The 14234-nt window shown below is 47.5% G+C and overlaps 1 protein-coding gene across 11 annotated transcripts in view; it reads left to right on the top strand.

Moving 5' to 3' along the window:
• nek10 (NIMA-related kinase 10) overlaps positions 1–14234 on the top strand; it is a 470337-nt gene that overhangs the window by 67505 nt on the left and 388598 nt on the right. For all 11 annotated transcript variants that reach the window (XR_015078459.1, XM_085988547.1, XM_085988546.1 and 8 more), the window contains exon 5: positions 1925–2023. Coding sequence is in view for 10 of the 11 variants with exons in the window: in XM_085988547.1 (XP_085844673.1) it covers positions 1925–2023 (99 nt within the window). In the remaining variant the exon portion in view is untranslated. The remainder of the gene's footprint in view (positions 1–1924; positions 2024–14234) is intronic.

Here is a 14234-nt window from a genome sequence, read left to right as displayed (position 1 = left end):
GATCAAGGGATATGGGGAGAAGGCAGGGACAGTGTACTGAATTTGGATGATCAGCCATGATCTCATTGAATGGCGGAGCAGGCTCGAAGGGCCGAATGGCCTACTCCTGCTCCTATCTTCTATGTTTCTATGTTTTCAATTGTCTGCATATCCCCACTGTTTGGTACCCTCTTTCCTATTCTCCTTGTTTCTTTTACTGTCTTTTCTGCTTATTGATCTTATTTTATTTCCCCCTGCTTCCTGTTAACAAAAATCTTTCCAGACTGTATTTGCCTTTGCACCAGTCACTGATTTGTTCCCCTTCACAAGGTACATTACTTTACCCCTTGCTGCTGCTTTACCTTTTCAGCTCATCTGCCCATCCCCTCCTTCCGTATCTCCCAATTCGTGACAGCTATCTTGTGCTGCTGTATGGTCTGCTGCCCTTCACTCTCCTGCGCAGCCTCCTCTATTAGCGCCTATTCACTAACCCCCTCGGCTCCTAATGTTTTCCTTCGTCCTCTTATCATTTAAGCCAATATTTTTTGCTTCATATGTCATTCATGTATCTTGCCTTATATGGCCTCTCCTCATTGCCTATTTAATAGTGGAGAAGAAGAATTTAAATTTAACTGTGGTTAGGCCAGTCATGTTTCAGAATTTTTGATTATTTATTTTTCATCACTGGAAAGATCTTGAGATTGAGTTATGTTTTGCATTTTTGTTCTAAAACAAAGCAAATTATAATGGTTTTTTAAAAAATGCCACAGGCTGCAGGCACTGAAGATGTGTATTAAAGCCAGGTGACCCTGTTTATATATCAAACGGATGCAGTGGAGGTCAGTTGTCTCAATTGGGTACCATACACTAAGTTCTAAATATTTACAAATGAAAAGAGAAATAGCAGCAGGTGTGATCTCACAGCATTCTGGAGCACTGTTGCACAATGCCACAAAGTGATGGGATGCAGTATCAATTCCTATATTTTGCTGTGTTCTAGGTTTAGCATCAATGTGGGGTGATGTAAAATGAAAGTCAGCTGCCCTCAGGGAGAGAGGGTGATTAGGCAGGAGAGTCATCATAAAGCCTGCTCCGTGAACTTCCTGGTGGTCCACTTGAGCAGCACCCGTGGTAGCTTGGGGGTAGGTTGGCTAAAAGAGGTGCATGACCTGGTAAGACAACATACTTGAAAAAAATGAGGGAGGTGAAATTTGAGCATAACTTAAAAGATATTTGGAGGGACTGGGGGTACGTTGGAGTTGTATGTACTCTGTTGTTAATTCAGAATACAAAGATTCTGCTTGGGACCTGCCATAAAATTGGATGAATAGAAAATGTTCATCCAGTAACCTTATTGAACAACTAAAGATGAATTTGAAAATGGATATCTTACCAGTGATGGTAAATTCTAGGCTATTGTTTCTATTCAGCAAATATAGTGGAGAACAGTAAATCCAGCCTATTCTGTAAGTAAGTTAAACTGGTTATTCCACTGCCCTTACAGGGATAATTTTAATTTAAAATAATTTGTTTTACTTTAATATAATTAAAAGGGAATTATCCTAGGCACAGAGTGTGGTTATAAGAGCTACCATTCCTCTCAGAACTGGCCACCCTCATCAAAATATTCCAAAGTGATGATAAATACAGCGCTGGAATATTACTACATTGAAGCAGTGTAAATATTTAGCCCTTTGAATGTACAGACAAAAAAGTAGATTATGTTGCCAAATTTGTCATTACTATACAGAAGGGGATGCTTCCCTTACTACTTCAATTTTGTAAAGCATGCTTTAAAAGTGGTACTACCAATATAAAGTTTAAAAATGGCAGATTTATAAAGGGTAAAGGAAAGAAGTAGTTTACTTAATGATGTCATATAAAGCATGTTGCTAGCGAGAAAGTTTATTTCCTCTTTTTTTTTCTTTCTATTCCTTCACTGCAGTGTCAATTACAAGAATGAAAGAAAGTTTAGTTGTCATCCTCATCACAAACTCTTTTTGGAGATTTTCACTGCACTGATAAAGCAGAGACTCACGTGCAGGTATGAATGAATCCTGTGAATTGCTAAACCATTGTGGAAATGTATAGGTATCCTTTAGCAAAGCTTTAACATATATTTTGCTGAAATAAAGTGTGTTATGGATTCAATTAATACACTAAAACAAGAAGCAAACAACTAGTGATTTGGTGAATCTACAGACTTGTGATCTGGGTGCTGTGACTATTATCAGTGGCCAGTGTTATGTATCCAGCTGCCAATGATTTTTATCTTTGTTGTTCTCAGGTTTCTTTTAATAAAGCTATTTTACTGTTTGGGTGAAGCAAATAATGGTACTGTATTAGGTTTTGATTTTCTTCACTGCAAATACGGATATGACCAAAATGTGATGAGCAGACATTTCTGAATTCTGAATATGAAGTGATAAGTTGGGTCAGTTTAAAATAATTTGCCAGATTTTTCTCTCTTTGGATACTACAGGTTCTAAAATAAAATGAAAAGAAGGCACAAAATATGAGTATCATATATTTCTTTTTGAGCAGTTAGTTATAACGATCATCTAGGTGGGACAGCAAGCTGTGAGGAGAACACAAAAGCCGCGAATTTAATAGAGGAGGCGGGTTGGAGTCGGGTTACCTGGTGGGTGGGTTCTGGTCCCGCTTCCGGCTTCAGCCACTCCCGATTTCAGATTTTAGTTTAAGTTCCCTAATTAGTCCTGTCGTGCGCACTGCCCGGTCCAATGAGTGGGAGCGTGTCTGTTGCTCTCCACTGATGACGTCATTGCTGCAGTTATTTTTAAGGGGCCCATGTAGCCTCAGTGCCTCATTTCTCCTTTCTGCTGCTGTTTGAATGGGCCCTGGCTACAGTGATTGCTGTTAAAGCCAAGGCTGCTCCAAGGTTCAATGAGGACTCCCTCCAAGCTCTTGTGGAGGGAGTAAGAGGGTGCACGGAGATCCTGCTCCCTCCTGATGGCCGGAGGAAGCGTCCTCCGCAAACAAAGGCAGCCAGGCTGCACATTGCTGAGGAGGTGCTTATGTTCACGCACCTGGGTCCAGTGCCAAAAACGGTTTAATGATCTTCTGCAAACATCAAAAGTGAGCATCAGTCTGCTTCCCTTCTCTTCACATCACCAGCACTCTGCTCTGTAAGCCTGGTCCTCCACATCCCACCTTATCTTTACTTCCCTTGCACCCTTACCTATCCATCTCTCTCTCTCTGTACTGAATCACACCACCATCCTATTATGCACCCCTTACACTCGCTCGCACTGTTATGAAATGACAATAATTAACAATGCACAGGAAGACAGCTTCCTCTTGGCACCTCACTGTATCCTGGTCTCCCTCTAAGCTTCTATGTTATGGATTCTTCACAGTCACTCCATCACTCTCGCTGAAATTCTACTTGTGTCCCTCCTTGCAGGAAAAGATAGCCCACAATAAGAGGGAGAGAGCATCGACAGGCGGAGACCCACCATCCCTGGCGACTTTGACAAGTGCTGAGGAGGCTGCTCACGAGATCGTGGGAGGTGGCGAGGAGCTGGAAGTGGGGGACGGAGAAACGGGTGCACCAGATGAAGCTGGTGACAGAATGGATTTTCAACCCTCACATTTAGATTTCATGATTGACTGTAATGGCATATGATGTTCATAGAGATTGACTTTTGATCATCTGCACAATAGGATGTGTTTGCTACCTAAAAATCAGATGTCTAACTCATGCCTTTACTCTCCCACAGGACCATCGAGAGCCCCCCTCCCAACTATCCAGGAGGAAGAGCCGGATGACTCCTCAGAGAAACCTGCAGCTTCAGAGGGAGCAGCGTCACCAAGACTCCGTGCACCCAGCACCAGCGCAGAAACGCACACATCGGCAGGTCCTTCGCGACATAGAGTAGTGCTGTCACCTGGTGTATCACAGCTCACAAGTGAGCATCAGCAGATGGTAGAGACAGCAACAGCAGTGGAGAGTCCTTGTCGGAGGTCGCAGGATGCTCCTAGCTCTGCTCAGCTGTATGTAGACTCTGTGCCTCTGGGGCCAGCCAGAAAGAGTGATGCTGGAACTCCAGGAACAAGTGCAGGAGTCTCTGACAGGGTTTGCATCTAGGGTAACTGCGAGTGTGCAGAGAATGGAGGAGTCCATCTCAAACATGAGCACTGCCTTTGTGGAGGCAATGGCGCATGACGTGCCGCCATGGAGAGGGTGGCAACCTCCATGGAGGACATAAGTTGCCAGACTCAGGAGAACATGGTGATTCTCCTAAATAGATGGTCTGCTATGGAGGATAGATGGGCATCTATTGAGAGGAGACACCAGAGGTACATGGACGTCCCCATTATGAGGATTGTCAGTACAGAGACAGGTCCTCATGGTTCCACTGATGTGCAGCAACGTGCTCTCCAGCCACTTGCTAGCACTGAAGTGCGGGTGAACCATGAGAGGGATGTTGGTGGCAGACAACAAGGAAGTGTGGGCTCCTCTCCAAGCGCTCACACGACCATGCCACTGCGGAGCCCTCGGTCAGAGCCCCAGATTCCTCAACCAACTTAGATGGCCTTCTCAGCCCCTGCACAGCCGCAGGAAGAGCAGACTGTGGATGAGCCCTCTCAGGCTCCCAAACCCAGAGGACACCCGCCAAAGGCATCTAAGCAGGCACAGCATCAAAGTGAGCAAGGTGCCTCTACATCTGCTGAAGCCACAGGGGGTGCACCACGTAGAAGCACCGTAAGAGGAAGTTAACACACAAATAGTCACTTGGGTGTTTTGTTCTGTTGTAAAGTATTGATTGTCATCCTTTTGTGATGGCAAAGAGTTGAAGTTCTGGCCTGTGTGTTCTGGGAAATGGAAGTTGCACAGTGAGGGTTCATTGCGACTTGCATTTGTAATGATGGTGCTGAGAGTGATAGGAAAGGACCATTTATTGGAGCGATGATGTATGGCGTGTTAAGAAGGTCATCTACACATTCATAGCCATATGCCAGCCACCTGTGGTTGAAGCATAAGCTTACGCAAATCTGGCATGGATGAGTGCATCCCTTGCCTGACGGCCAGCAATGTGGTCGTGTACTGCTGCATTGGCCATATCCGGCCCCGCAAAGCATGCCTCCTTGTCCTCGGCCTCCTCCTTGTCCTCCTCCTCTTCTTCCGAGGAGGCTCTGTGCTGAGCCACTTGTTCCTCAGACAGCGCCAAGCCACGCTGCTGTGCGATGTTGTGCAGGGCACAGCAGACGACGATGATTCTGGACATCCTGGCTGGTGCATACTGCAGAGCTCCAACAGATCTGTCGAGGCATAGGAAACGCATTTTGAGCAAGCCGATGGTTTGCTCTATGATGCTTCTGATGGAAATGTGGCTTAGATTGTACTGCTCCTCAGCCTCATTTTATGGCCTCCTCATCAGTGTCATGAGCCACTTTTTCAGGGGATAGCCCTTGTTGCAAAGTAGCCATCTGGAAAATTGAGTTGGCAGATTGAAGAGCTGAGGCGCAGTTGACTGCCGCAGGATGAAGGAGTCATGGCAACTGCCAGGGTACTTTGCGCAAACATGCATGATGATCTTCCTGTGGTTACACACCAGCTGGACGTTAAGGGAGTGGAATCCCTTGCGGTTGACAAATACAGCTGGGTTGTGATGGGGTGCCTTAATGGCAAATTGTGTGCAGTCTACGACACCCTGCACCCTTGGGAAGCCTGCCATATTTGCAAAACCAACCACACGTGCAGTCACACTTGCTTCATCCATGGAGAAATGGATGTAATTGTGCGCCTTTGCAAAGAGGGCATCGGTAACCTGCGTGATGCAGGCATGTGAGGCAGACTGGAAGATGCCGCTGATGTGTGCATCTGATACCTGGAAGGAGCCCGAAGCAAAGAAGTTGAGTGTGGTGGTGACTTTGACAGCCACTAGTAAGAAGTGTCCACATGCTCCTCTGGGCTCCAGGTGTTGGTGCAGCATTGCACAGATGTCAGCGACAATGTCTCGCGGAAGTCTCAGCCTCCTTTGGCACTGCTGCTCACTCATGTTGAGGAAGCTCATCCTCTGCCTGTAAACCCTGTGTTGGGGGTTTCTCCTGCGGCGAGGTGCAGGCCTGCGCTGACGCCCTCTGCCCTGTGCATCATTAGGTGGCTGAGGAGAAGGTTGACTCTCCTGTTGTTGGTGCTGCTGCTGTGCCTGGTTGCGCTGTTGCCGCGGCTGCTCTTCCTTCGAATCTGACGACCAGGATGAGAGGATATAAATGGTTCCCGTACCGCTGGTATATATCTCAGTCGACGACTGGAGGTTGTTTGCGCTCAAACAAAGTGGCCAGAGGGTATTCCAAGGTAGTTACAGTGCAGATGGATTTCAGCGTGAACACACACAAGATTAGTAGAGCTGCAAAAAGTGTCCCAAACCTCAAAGCACTAAGTTGTGGTATCTGAAACTATGCGAGATTGCAGGACTGCTTTTAAGCTGATCGAGCAACTGCCAACAATTCAGGTCCTCGCTAAACCCGGCTCAATGCAGCTGCCGTGTTTTTCTGAAGGCAGGCAGCATGCAGAAAAAGCTGCAAAATCAGATCAGGCAGTTAAAATAAGATTATCCAGGCCGTTAACAAGGTCCGGTCGGGAGCCACTGACACGACACTTGCCAAAGTAGCGTGAGGTGGAATGGAACCCGCCGTAAATTTTTCCGATTTTCGCTTACGACCTGCCTTCTGAGATCTATTAAATTCACGACCAAAGAGTCTGCAAAGGGATATAGATAGACTAAGTGAATGGGCAGTAAGGTGGTGGATGGATAATAATGGAGGGAAATGTGAGGTTATTCACTTTGGTAGGAAGAATAGAAAAACAATATTTTTTAAATGGTGAGAAACTTTTAAATGTTGGCGTTTAGAGAGATTTGGATGACCTTGTGCAAGAAACACAGAAGGCTAGCATGCAGGTGCAGCAAGCAATAAGGAAGGCAAATGGCATGTTGGCCTTTATTGTAAGGGGGTTGGAGTATAAAAGTAAGGAAATCTTGCTACAATTGTACAGGGCCTTGGTGAGACCACACCTGGAGTTTTGGTCTCCTTATCTAAGGAAGGATATACTTGCCTTGGAGGCGGTGCAAGGAAGGTTTACTAGATTGATTCCTGGGACAAGAGGGCTGTCCTATGATGAGAGCTACAAAAGGTGTCCCAAACCTCAAAGCACTAAATCGCGGCATCTGAAACTATGCGAGATTGCAAGACCGCTTTTAAGCTGATTGAGCAGCTGCCAACAATTCAGGTCCTCGCTAAATCTGATTTAATGCAGCTGGCGTGTTTTTCTGAAGGCGGGCAGCATGCAGAAAAAGCTGCAAAATCCGAACAGGCAGACAAATAAGATTATCCAAGTAGTTAACAATAAGAATGAAACCAGACGGACCACCTGACATCGACCTCGGCACCAGCTACGAACACGACAACGGCACACCCAGCCAGTCGACCCTGCAAAGTCCTCCTCACCAACATCTGGGGATTTGTGCCAAAATTGGGAGAGCTGTCCCACAGACTAGTCAAGCGACAGCTGACATAGTCATACTCACAATCATACCTTTTAGCCAATGTCCCGAATTCTGGGTGGGGGACTTCAATGTCCATCGGTAAGAGTGCCTCAGTAGCACTACTACTGACCGAGCTGGCTGAGTCCTGAAGGACATAGCTGCCGTCTGGGCCTGTGACAGATGCTGAGAGAACCAACACGAGGGAAAAAACTACTTGACCTTGTCCTCACCAATCTACCTGTCGCAGATGCATCTGTCCATAACAGTATTGGTAGCAGTGACCACCGCACAGTCATTGTGGAGACGAAGTCCCGTCTTCACACTGAGGACACCCTCCATAGTGTTGTGTGGCACTTGTTAGATCCGTGTATCTTGATGTGTGTCCTTCAATAACTAGACACGAGACTGCAGGGAACAATCAACAGGTGTTGACTGGATGAGGGTTACTCTAAAACTAAACGTACAGATCCCTACTCCGTGTTTATATACAGGTGTGGTCACTGCCGGTACTACAGTACACAGGAGCTGTAAAAAGTAGTTCTCCCCTTAAAGGTACATACACTACAATTCCTCCCCTTTTAGATTAACAGTACCATAACATTCATTTAACAATTAACACTTTTAACATGCACATTAACTGAAAATAGTCCATTTATAAATTCAGTCTTTGGGGCGGCTTCCTGATCCTTTCTGGATAGCGTCTTTCCTGAGTGTCTTGCTCTTGGTGCGGAGGCCCCCTGTCGTCAGTTGGTTCATCAGCTTCCGATGCTACTGTTTCTGGGGTACATGCTACCTGTATGTCGGGTTCATCACCAGGTACGCGAGACATGGGGTTGACTCGTACCTGTGACTCTAGGATCTGGTCGACATGGCGTCTCACAATGTTCTCCCCAACATCCACTGTGTATATTAGTGGCCCCTGCCGTGTGCATATCGTTCCTGGTTGCCATTTCTCTGTTCGGTAGTCGCGGGCCAAGACTGGTTGCCCTACATTGAAGCTCCTTGTCGGCTTCTCATTGATGTGCTGGAATTGCTTATTCTCAACATCTTTTCGTACATTTGGTCTGAGCAAATCCAGACGAGATCTCAACCTTCGGTTAAAGAACATCATGGCCGGGGTCTGGTTGGTGACTGCATGTGTCGCATTTCTGTAGGCTAACAGGAAATTGTCCACCTTATGCTGCAGTGGAATGTCGTCATCGCACATGGCCCTTACTGCTTTTTTAAAGGTTTGTACAAACCTCTCAGCCAATCCATTTGTGGCTGGATGATACGGGGCGGATGTGTAATGCCTTACCCCATTCCTTTTCATAAATCTTCGAAACTCTTCGGACACAAACTGTGGTCCGTTATCAGAGTAAATCTGCTCTGGCAAGCCGTTCCTGGCAAATACGGTCCGTAGGACTGCAATAGTTTTCTCCGTGGTGGTGGAGGACATTTTGATCACCTCAGGCCATTTCGAGTGCGCATCCACGGCTATTAAAAACATTGAGTCCATGAATGGACCAGCAAAATCAATATGCACCCGTTGCCATGGAGATGAGGGCCACTCCCATGGGTGTAGAGGGGCATGTGGTGGTGCATTTTGGACCTTCTGGCATCCTGAGCAGCTCTTTGTCAGGTCCTCGATTTGCTGATCGATCCCCGGCCACCACACATAAGCCCTAGCAAGGCTTTTCATTTTCACCCCTCCCAGATCGCCTTCGTGAAGCTCATTTCGCACTCTCTCCCTTAACTTGGGTGGAATTACCACTCGGGATCCACACATCACTGTCCCCTGGCATACTGACAGCTGTTCTCTTCTGGATGAGAATGCTGGCAACAGTGAGTCGCCATGTGTTGGCCATCCCTTCACCGTCAAGTCATATACCCGAGATAGTGTCGGGTCATTTCGGGTCTCCTTCTCTATATCAGCGTTAGTTACTGGCAAGCGTTCAATTATAGTCGAATAAAATATTTCGACAGGGTCCACTGCTGGTGCTTCCTCCGCAGTAGGCAGTGGCAGGCGTGATAGCCCATCAGCGTTTCCATGCTGTTTCGTGCCCTTATACTCGATTTCATATTGGTTCGCCCCTAGAAAAAGGGACCATCTTTGTAGCCATTGCGCAGTCATCACCGGAACGTCCTTCTTTGGATTAAAGATGGAGACAAGTGGTTGGTGCCCAGTCAGCAAGATGAACTTCTGCCCGTGCAGATAATGGTTGAACTTTTTCACTCCCCACACTAGGCTGAGGGCCTCCCTGTCAATCTGGGCATAGTTACGCTCGGCTGAGGTTAGTGACCGAGACGCAAAGGCTACCGGCCTCTCCGAGCCGTCCGGGAATTTGTGCGACAGCACCGCTCCAATGCCATAGGGTGATGCATCACACGCCAACCGAATTGGTAGTGCTGGGTTGAAATGAGCCAACACCTCTTTTGATGTGATCAATTCTTTGCACTTCTGGAAAGCTTGTTTACATTCGTCATTCCACTTCCATGGTACCCCCGTTTGCAGTAGGGTGTTCAGTGAGTGTAGTACTGTAGACAAATTCGGCAAGAACTTATGGTACTAGTTCACTAGCCCGAGGAACGACCTCAGTTGTGACACATTTTTCCGGTGCTGGAGCCTTGACTACTGCCTCAATCTTTTCAGGGGACTTATGTAACCCCTCTTCATCAATAACGTGGCCACGATACGAGACCTGCTTCTGGAAAAACTCGCATTTGTGGCGATTTGCTCGGAGCCCATATTCCTTCAATCTAGTGAGCACCTGCTCCAGGTTGGGAAGGTGATCACTGTCATTTTCGCCCGTGACCAGGATGTCGTCCAAATAACACTGGGTCCCTGGAATCCCTTGCAGGACTTGATCCTTTGCCAAATAGCCGGAGCTGATGCTACCCCGAACACCAGCCGGTTGTATTGGTAGAGACCTTTATGAGTGTTGATCGTGAGGTACTGTTTCAAGGCTTCTTCTACCTCCATTTGCAGGTACGCCTGGGCCAGATCAATCTTAGTGAAGCATTTCCCTCCAGATAGCGAGGCAAAAATATCTTCAATCCGCGGAAGCGGATATTGTACCGTGTGAAGGACTGGGTTCACTGTCACCTTGAAGTCCCCACAGATGCGAACCTTCTTTGGTTCCCCAGGCATATTACTCAACGACCTCTTCATTACAGGAATGATGGGTGTAGCCCACTCGCTCCAGTCCACTTTGGACAGTACTCCTGAACGTTCCAAACCTTCCAGCTCTGTTTCGACGGCTGGGCGGATCGCATAAGGCACCGGTCTGGCCTTAAAAAACCTTTGGGCTTGCATTTTCCTCTATTTTGATCATCACTGTTATGCCTTTTAGTGTTCCGAGTCCCTCCTGGAACACTTCTTGTGCGTCAGTTAGCATTTTTGACAGTCGTCCAGGTGTGACGTCGTCATCCTTTTTGGCATCTACAGTCAGTGCTTGTATGGAATGCCAATCTAGCTGTATCTTCCGGATCCATTCACGTCCTAGTAGTGGTGGTCCTCCATCTGGCAATACATATAGGTCAATTTTTGGTGTTTCCTTGCCGTTATATATAACGTTCCTTTGGGGTAGACTTTTTGCCCCGTGTACGTCTTCAAGACAATCTCTGTATCTCTCAAGGGTATATGTGAGAATAGCCGCTTGTAGTCCCTTCGGTTTATGACTGTTAGGGCTGATCCTGTGTCCAATTCCATTTTCACTTGGACTCCGGCTATCTTGAGCGTGACCCAGATAGTTTGGTGATCCTCCGTTTTGATCACCTTATGTAGTTTCAGACAACCCAGCTCCTTGCTTCCGGAGTCTGTATCACTTTTCTGTTCATCTGAACTACTCTCCGTCACCTTATGTACCTTCTTGTACTTCTCCTGTGGAGATTTCTTGCTGCTGGTTTTCTTTCCCGACCTGCAGACTCCTGCTATGTGTCCTACTTTTCCACACTGTCTGCACACTTTGTCCTTGAATCAGCAATCATTATGATCGTGTGTTCTGCCGCAGCGATAGCACTTCACTGTTCCGTATGACATTTCATTTGTGCCATATTCTTGCGGTCTCCGTTGTATCTCTGCAGCGCCCCGTGCGGCTGCTTCGTGTGATACTGCCATGCTGAAAGCCTTGTCCAGCGTAAGATCCTTTTCTGATAGAAGCCGTTTGTGGGTTCCTTCACTTTGAAGCCCACACACAAACTTGCCCCTTAAAGTATCTGCTAGTCCAGTTCCAAACTGGCAGTGTTTCGATAGCTTGCGCAGTTCCGTTAAATACTCAGCATTACTTTCATCTTTATGCTGGTTCCTTTTGTGAAACTTAAATCTTTCTGCTATCAGCAGCGGTGTGGGGTTTAAGTGGTCCTGTAGGATTGACACTATGTTTCCAAAACCCTTTTCCACTGGCTTCTCTGGGGTTACTAGGTTTCACAGTAAGCCATACGTTTTTGCACCCATTGAATTCAACAATACCAGCGCTTTCCTCTCATCTGGCACTTCATTCGCCTTGCAGTACACTTCTATGCGTTCGACATATGTCGTCCAATCTTCGACTTCATTGTCGAACGCTGTGACACTGCCACTCTTCGGCATCCCTGGGTGTGGTTAGACTGGCTCAAAATGGCGTTTTCCCGCGCTCTCCCTTCTCCGCTGTGGCTCAAAATGGCGTTTTCCCGCGCTCTCCCTTCTTCTCCGCTGCGGCTCAAAATGGCGTCTCCCACGCTTTCCTTTCTTCCCCGCTGACGCTGCTCGTCCCTTGAACACCGGCTGCGCTCTGTGCGTTTTCCTTCGCGCCTCTCTCTCTCGTTGATGCTGCTTGGTCCTGAACACCGGCTGCGCCCTGTGCGCTCTACCCTCTCTCTTCTCCCGTCGACGCTGCTCGGCCTTTTTTTGTGCCGTCGGTCGGCTCTAGCTGCCGCTGTCTGGGAAGGGTCTGCGCCGTACCTGTTGCCAGCCCGTTTCGCTGGACCACCGTGACTGGAGAACCAAGCCCAGCTCTCAACAGCCTCCCCTGCGATGCTCAAGTCTCCGCTGGATGGTCGACGCCCGTGCTTCTAGACTCGGCCTTCTTCTTTCACTTTTCTCCAGGAGCGAATACCTGGGAGGTGATGCAGAGTTGCAGGTAGGTTTGAATCTTCTCGTCGCCAATGTTAGATCCGTGTATCTTGATGTTGTGTGTCCTTCAATAACTAGACACGAGACTGCAGGGAACAATCAACAGGTGTTTACTGGATGAGGGTTACTCTAAAACTAAACGTACAGATCCCTACTCAGGGTTTATATACAGGTGTGGTCACTGCCGGTACTACAGTATACAGGAGCTTTAAAAAGTAGTTCTCCCCTTAAAGGTACATACACTACAGCACTACCACTGTGCTAAATGGGATAGATTCAGAACCGATCTAGCAGCTGAAAACTGGGCATCCATGAGGCACTGTGGGCCATCAACAGCTGCAGAATTGTATTCCACCACAATCTGTAACCTCATGGCCTGGCATATCCCTCACTCTGCCATTCCCATCAAGCCAGGGGACCAACCCTGGTTCAATAAGGAGTGTAGAAGAGCATGCCAGGAACAGCACCAGGCGTACCTAAAAATGAGGTGCCAACCTGGGGAAGCTGCAACACAGGACTACATGCATGCTAAAAAGTGGAAGCAGCATGCTATAGACAGGGCTAAGTGATCCCACAATCATCGGATCAGATCAAAGCTCTGCAACCCTGCCACATCCAGTCGTGAATGGTGGTGGATCATTGAACAACTAACTGGAGGAGGAGGCTCCATGAATATCCCCATCCTCAATGATGGTGGAGCCCAGCACGTGAGTGCAAAAGACAAGGCTGAAGCGTTTGCAACCATCTTCAACTAGAAGTGCCGAGTGGATGATCCATATCGGCCTCCTCCTGAGGTCCCCACCATCACAGAAGCCAGTCTTCAGCCAATTTGATTCAGTCTACGTGATATCAAGAAATGGCTCAGCGCACTGGATACAGCAAAGACTATCGTGCTGAAGCCTTGTGCTCCAGAAGTAGCTGCACCTCTAGCCAACCTGTTCCAGTACAGCTACAACACTGGCATCCGACATATGGAAAACTGCCCAGGTATGTCCTGTCCACAAAAAGCAGGACAAATTCAAACCGGCCAATTACCACCCCATCAGTCTATTCTCAATCATCAGCAAAGTGATGGAAGGTGTTATCAACAGTGCTATCAAGTGACACTTACTCACCAATAACCTGCTCACTGATGCCCAGTTTGAGTTCTGCCAAGACCACTTGGCTCCCGACCTCATTACAGCCTTGGTCCAAACATGGACAAAGGAGCTGAATTCCAGAGGTGAGATGAGAGTGACTGCCTGAGACATCAAGGCAGGATTTGACATCAAGGAGCCCCAGTAAAACTGATGTCAATGGGAATCTGGGGGAAAACTCTCCACTGGCTGGAGTCATACCTATCACAAACAGACAACACAAAGCTGTGTGGGTGTGTGTGCGCGGTGAGGAGGATGCAGAGAAACTCCAGTATGATTTGGACAGGTTGGGTGATTGGGCAGATACATGGCAGATACAGTATAATGTGGATAAATGTGAGGTTATCCACTTTGGTGGCAAAAACAGGAAGATAGATTGTTATCTGAAGTGCAATAGATTGGGAAAAGGGGAAGTGCAACGAGACCTGGGTGTCCTTGTGCACCAGTCGCTGAAGGTAAGCATGCAGGTGCAGCAGGCAGTTAAGAAGGCAAATGGTATGTTGGCCTTCATAGCGA

This window comes from Somniosus microcephalus, chromosome 5, assembly GCF_052327205.1.
Source record: "Somniosus microcephalus isolate GS21.2 chromosome 5, FLI_Smic_1.0, whole genome shotgun sequence".
In the NCBI taxonomy this organism is placed as follows: domain Eukaryota; kingdom Metazoa; phylum Chordata; class Chondrichthyes; order Squaliformes; family Somniosidae; genus Somniosus; species Somniosus microcephalus.
Note: the sequence above shows the minus strand (reverse complement) of the source record. Positions and strands in the feature narration are given on the sequence as shown.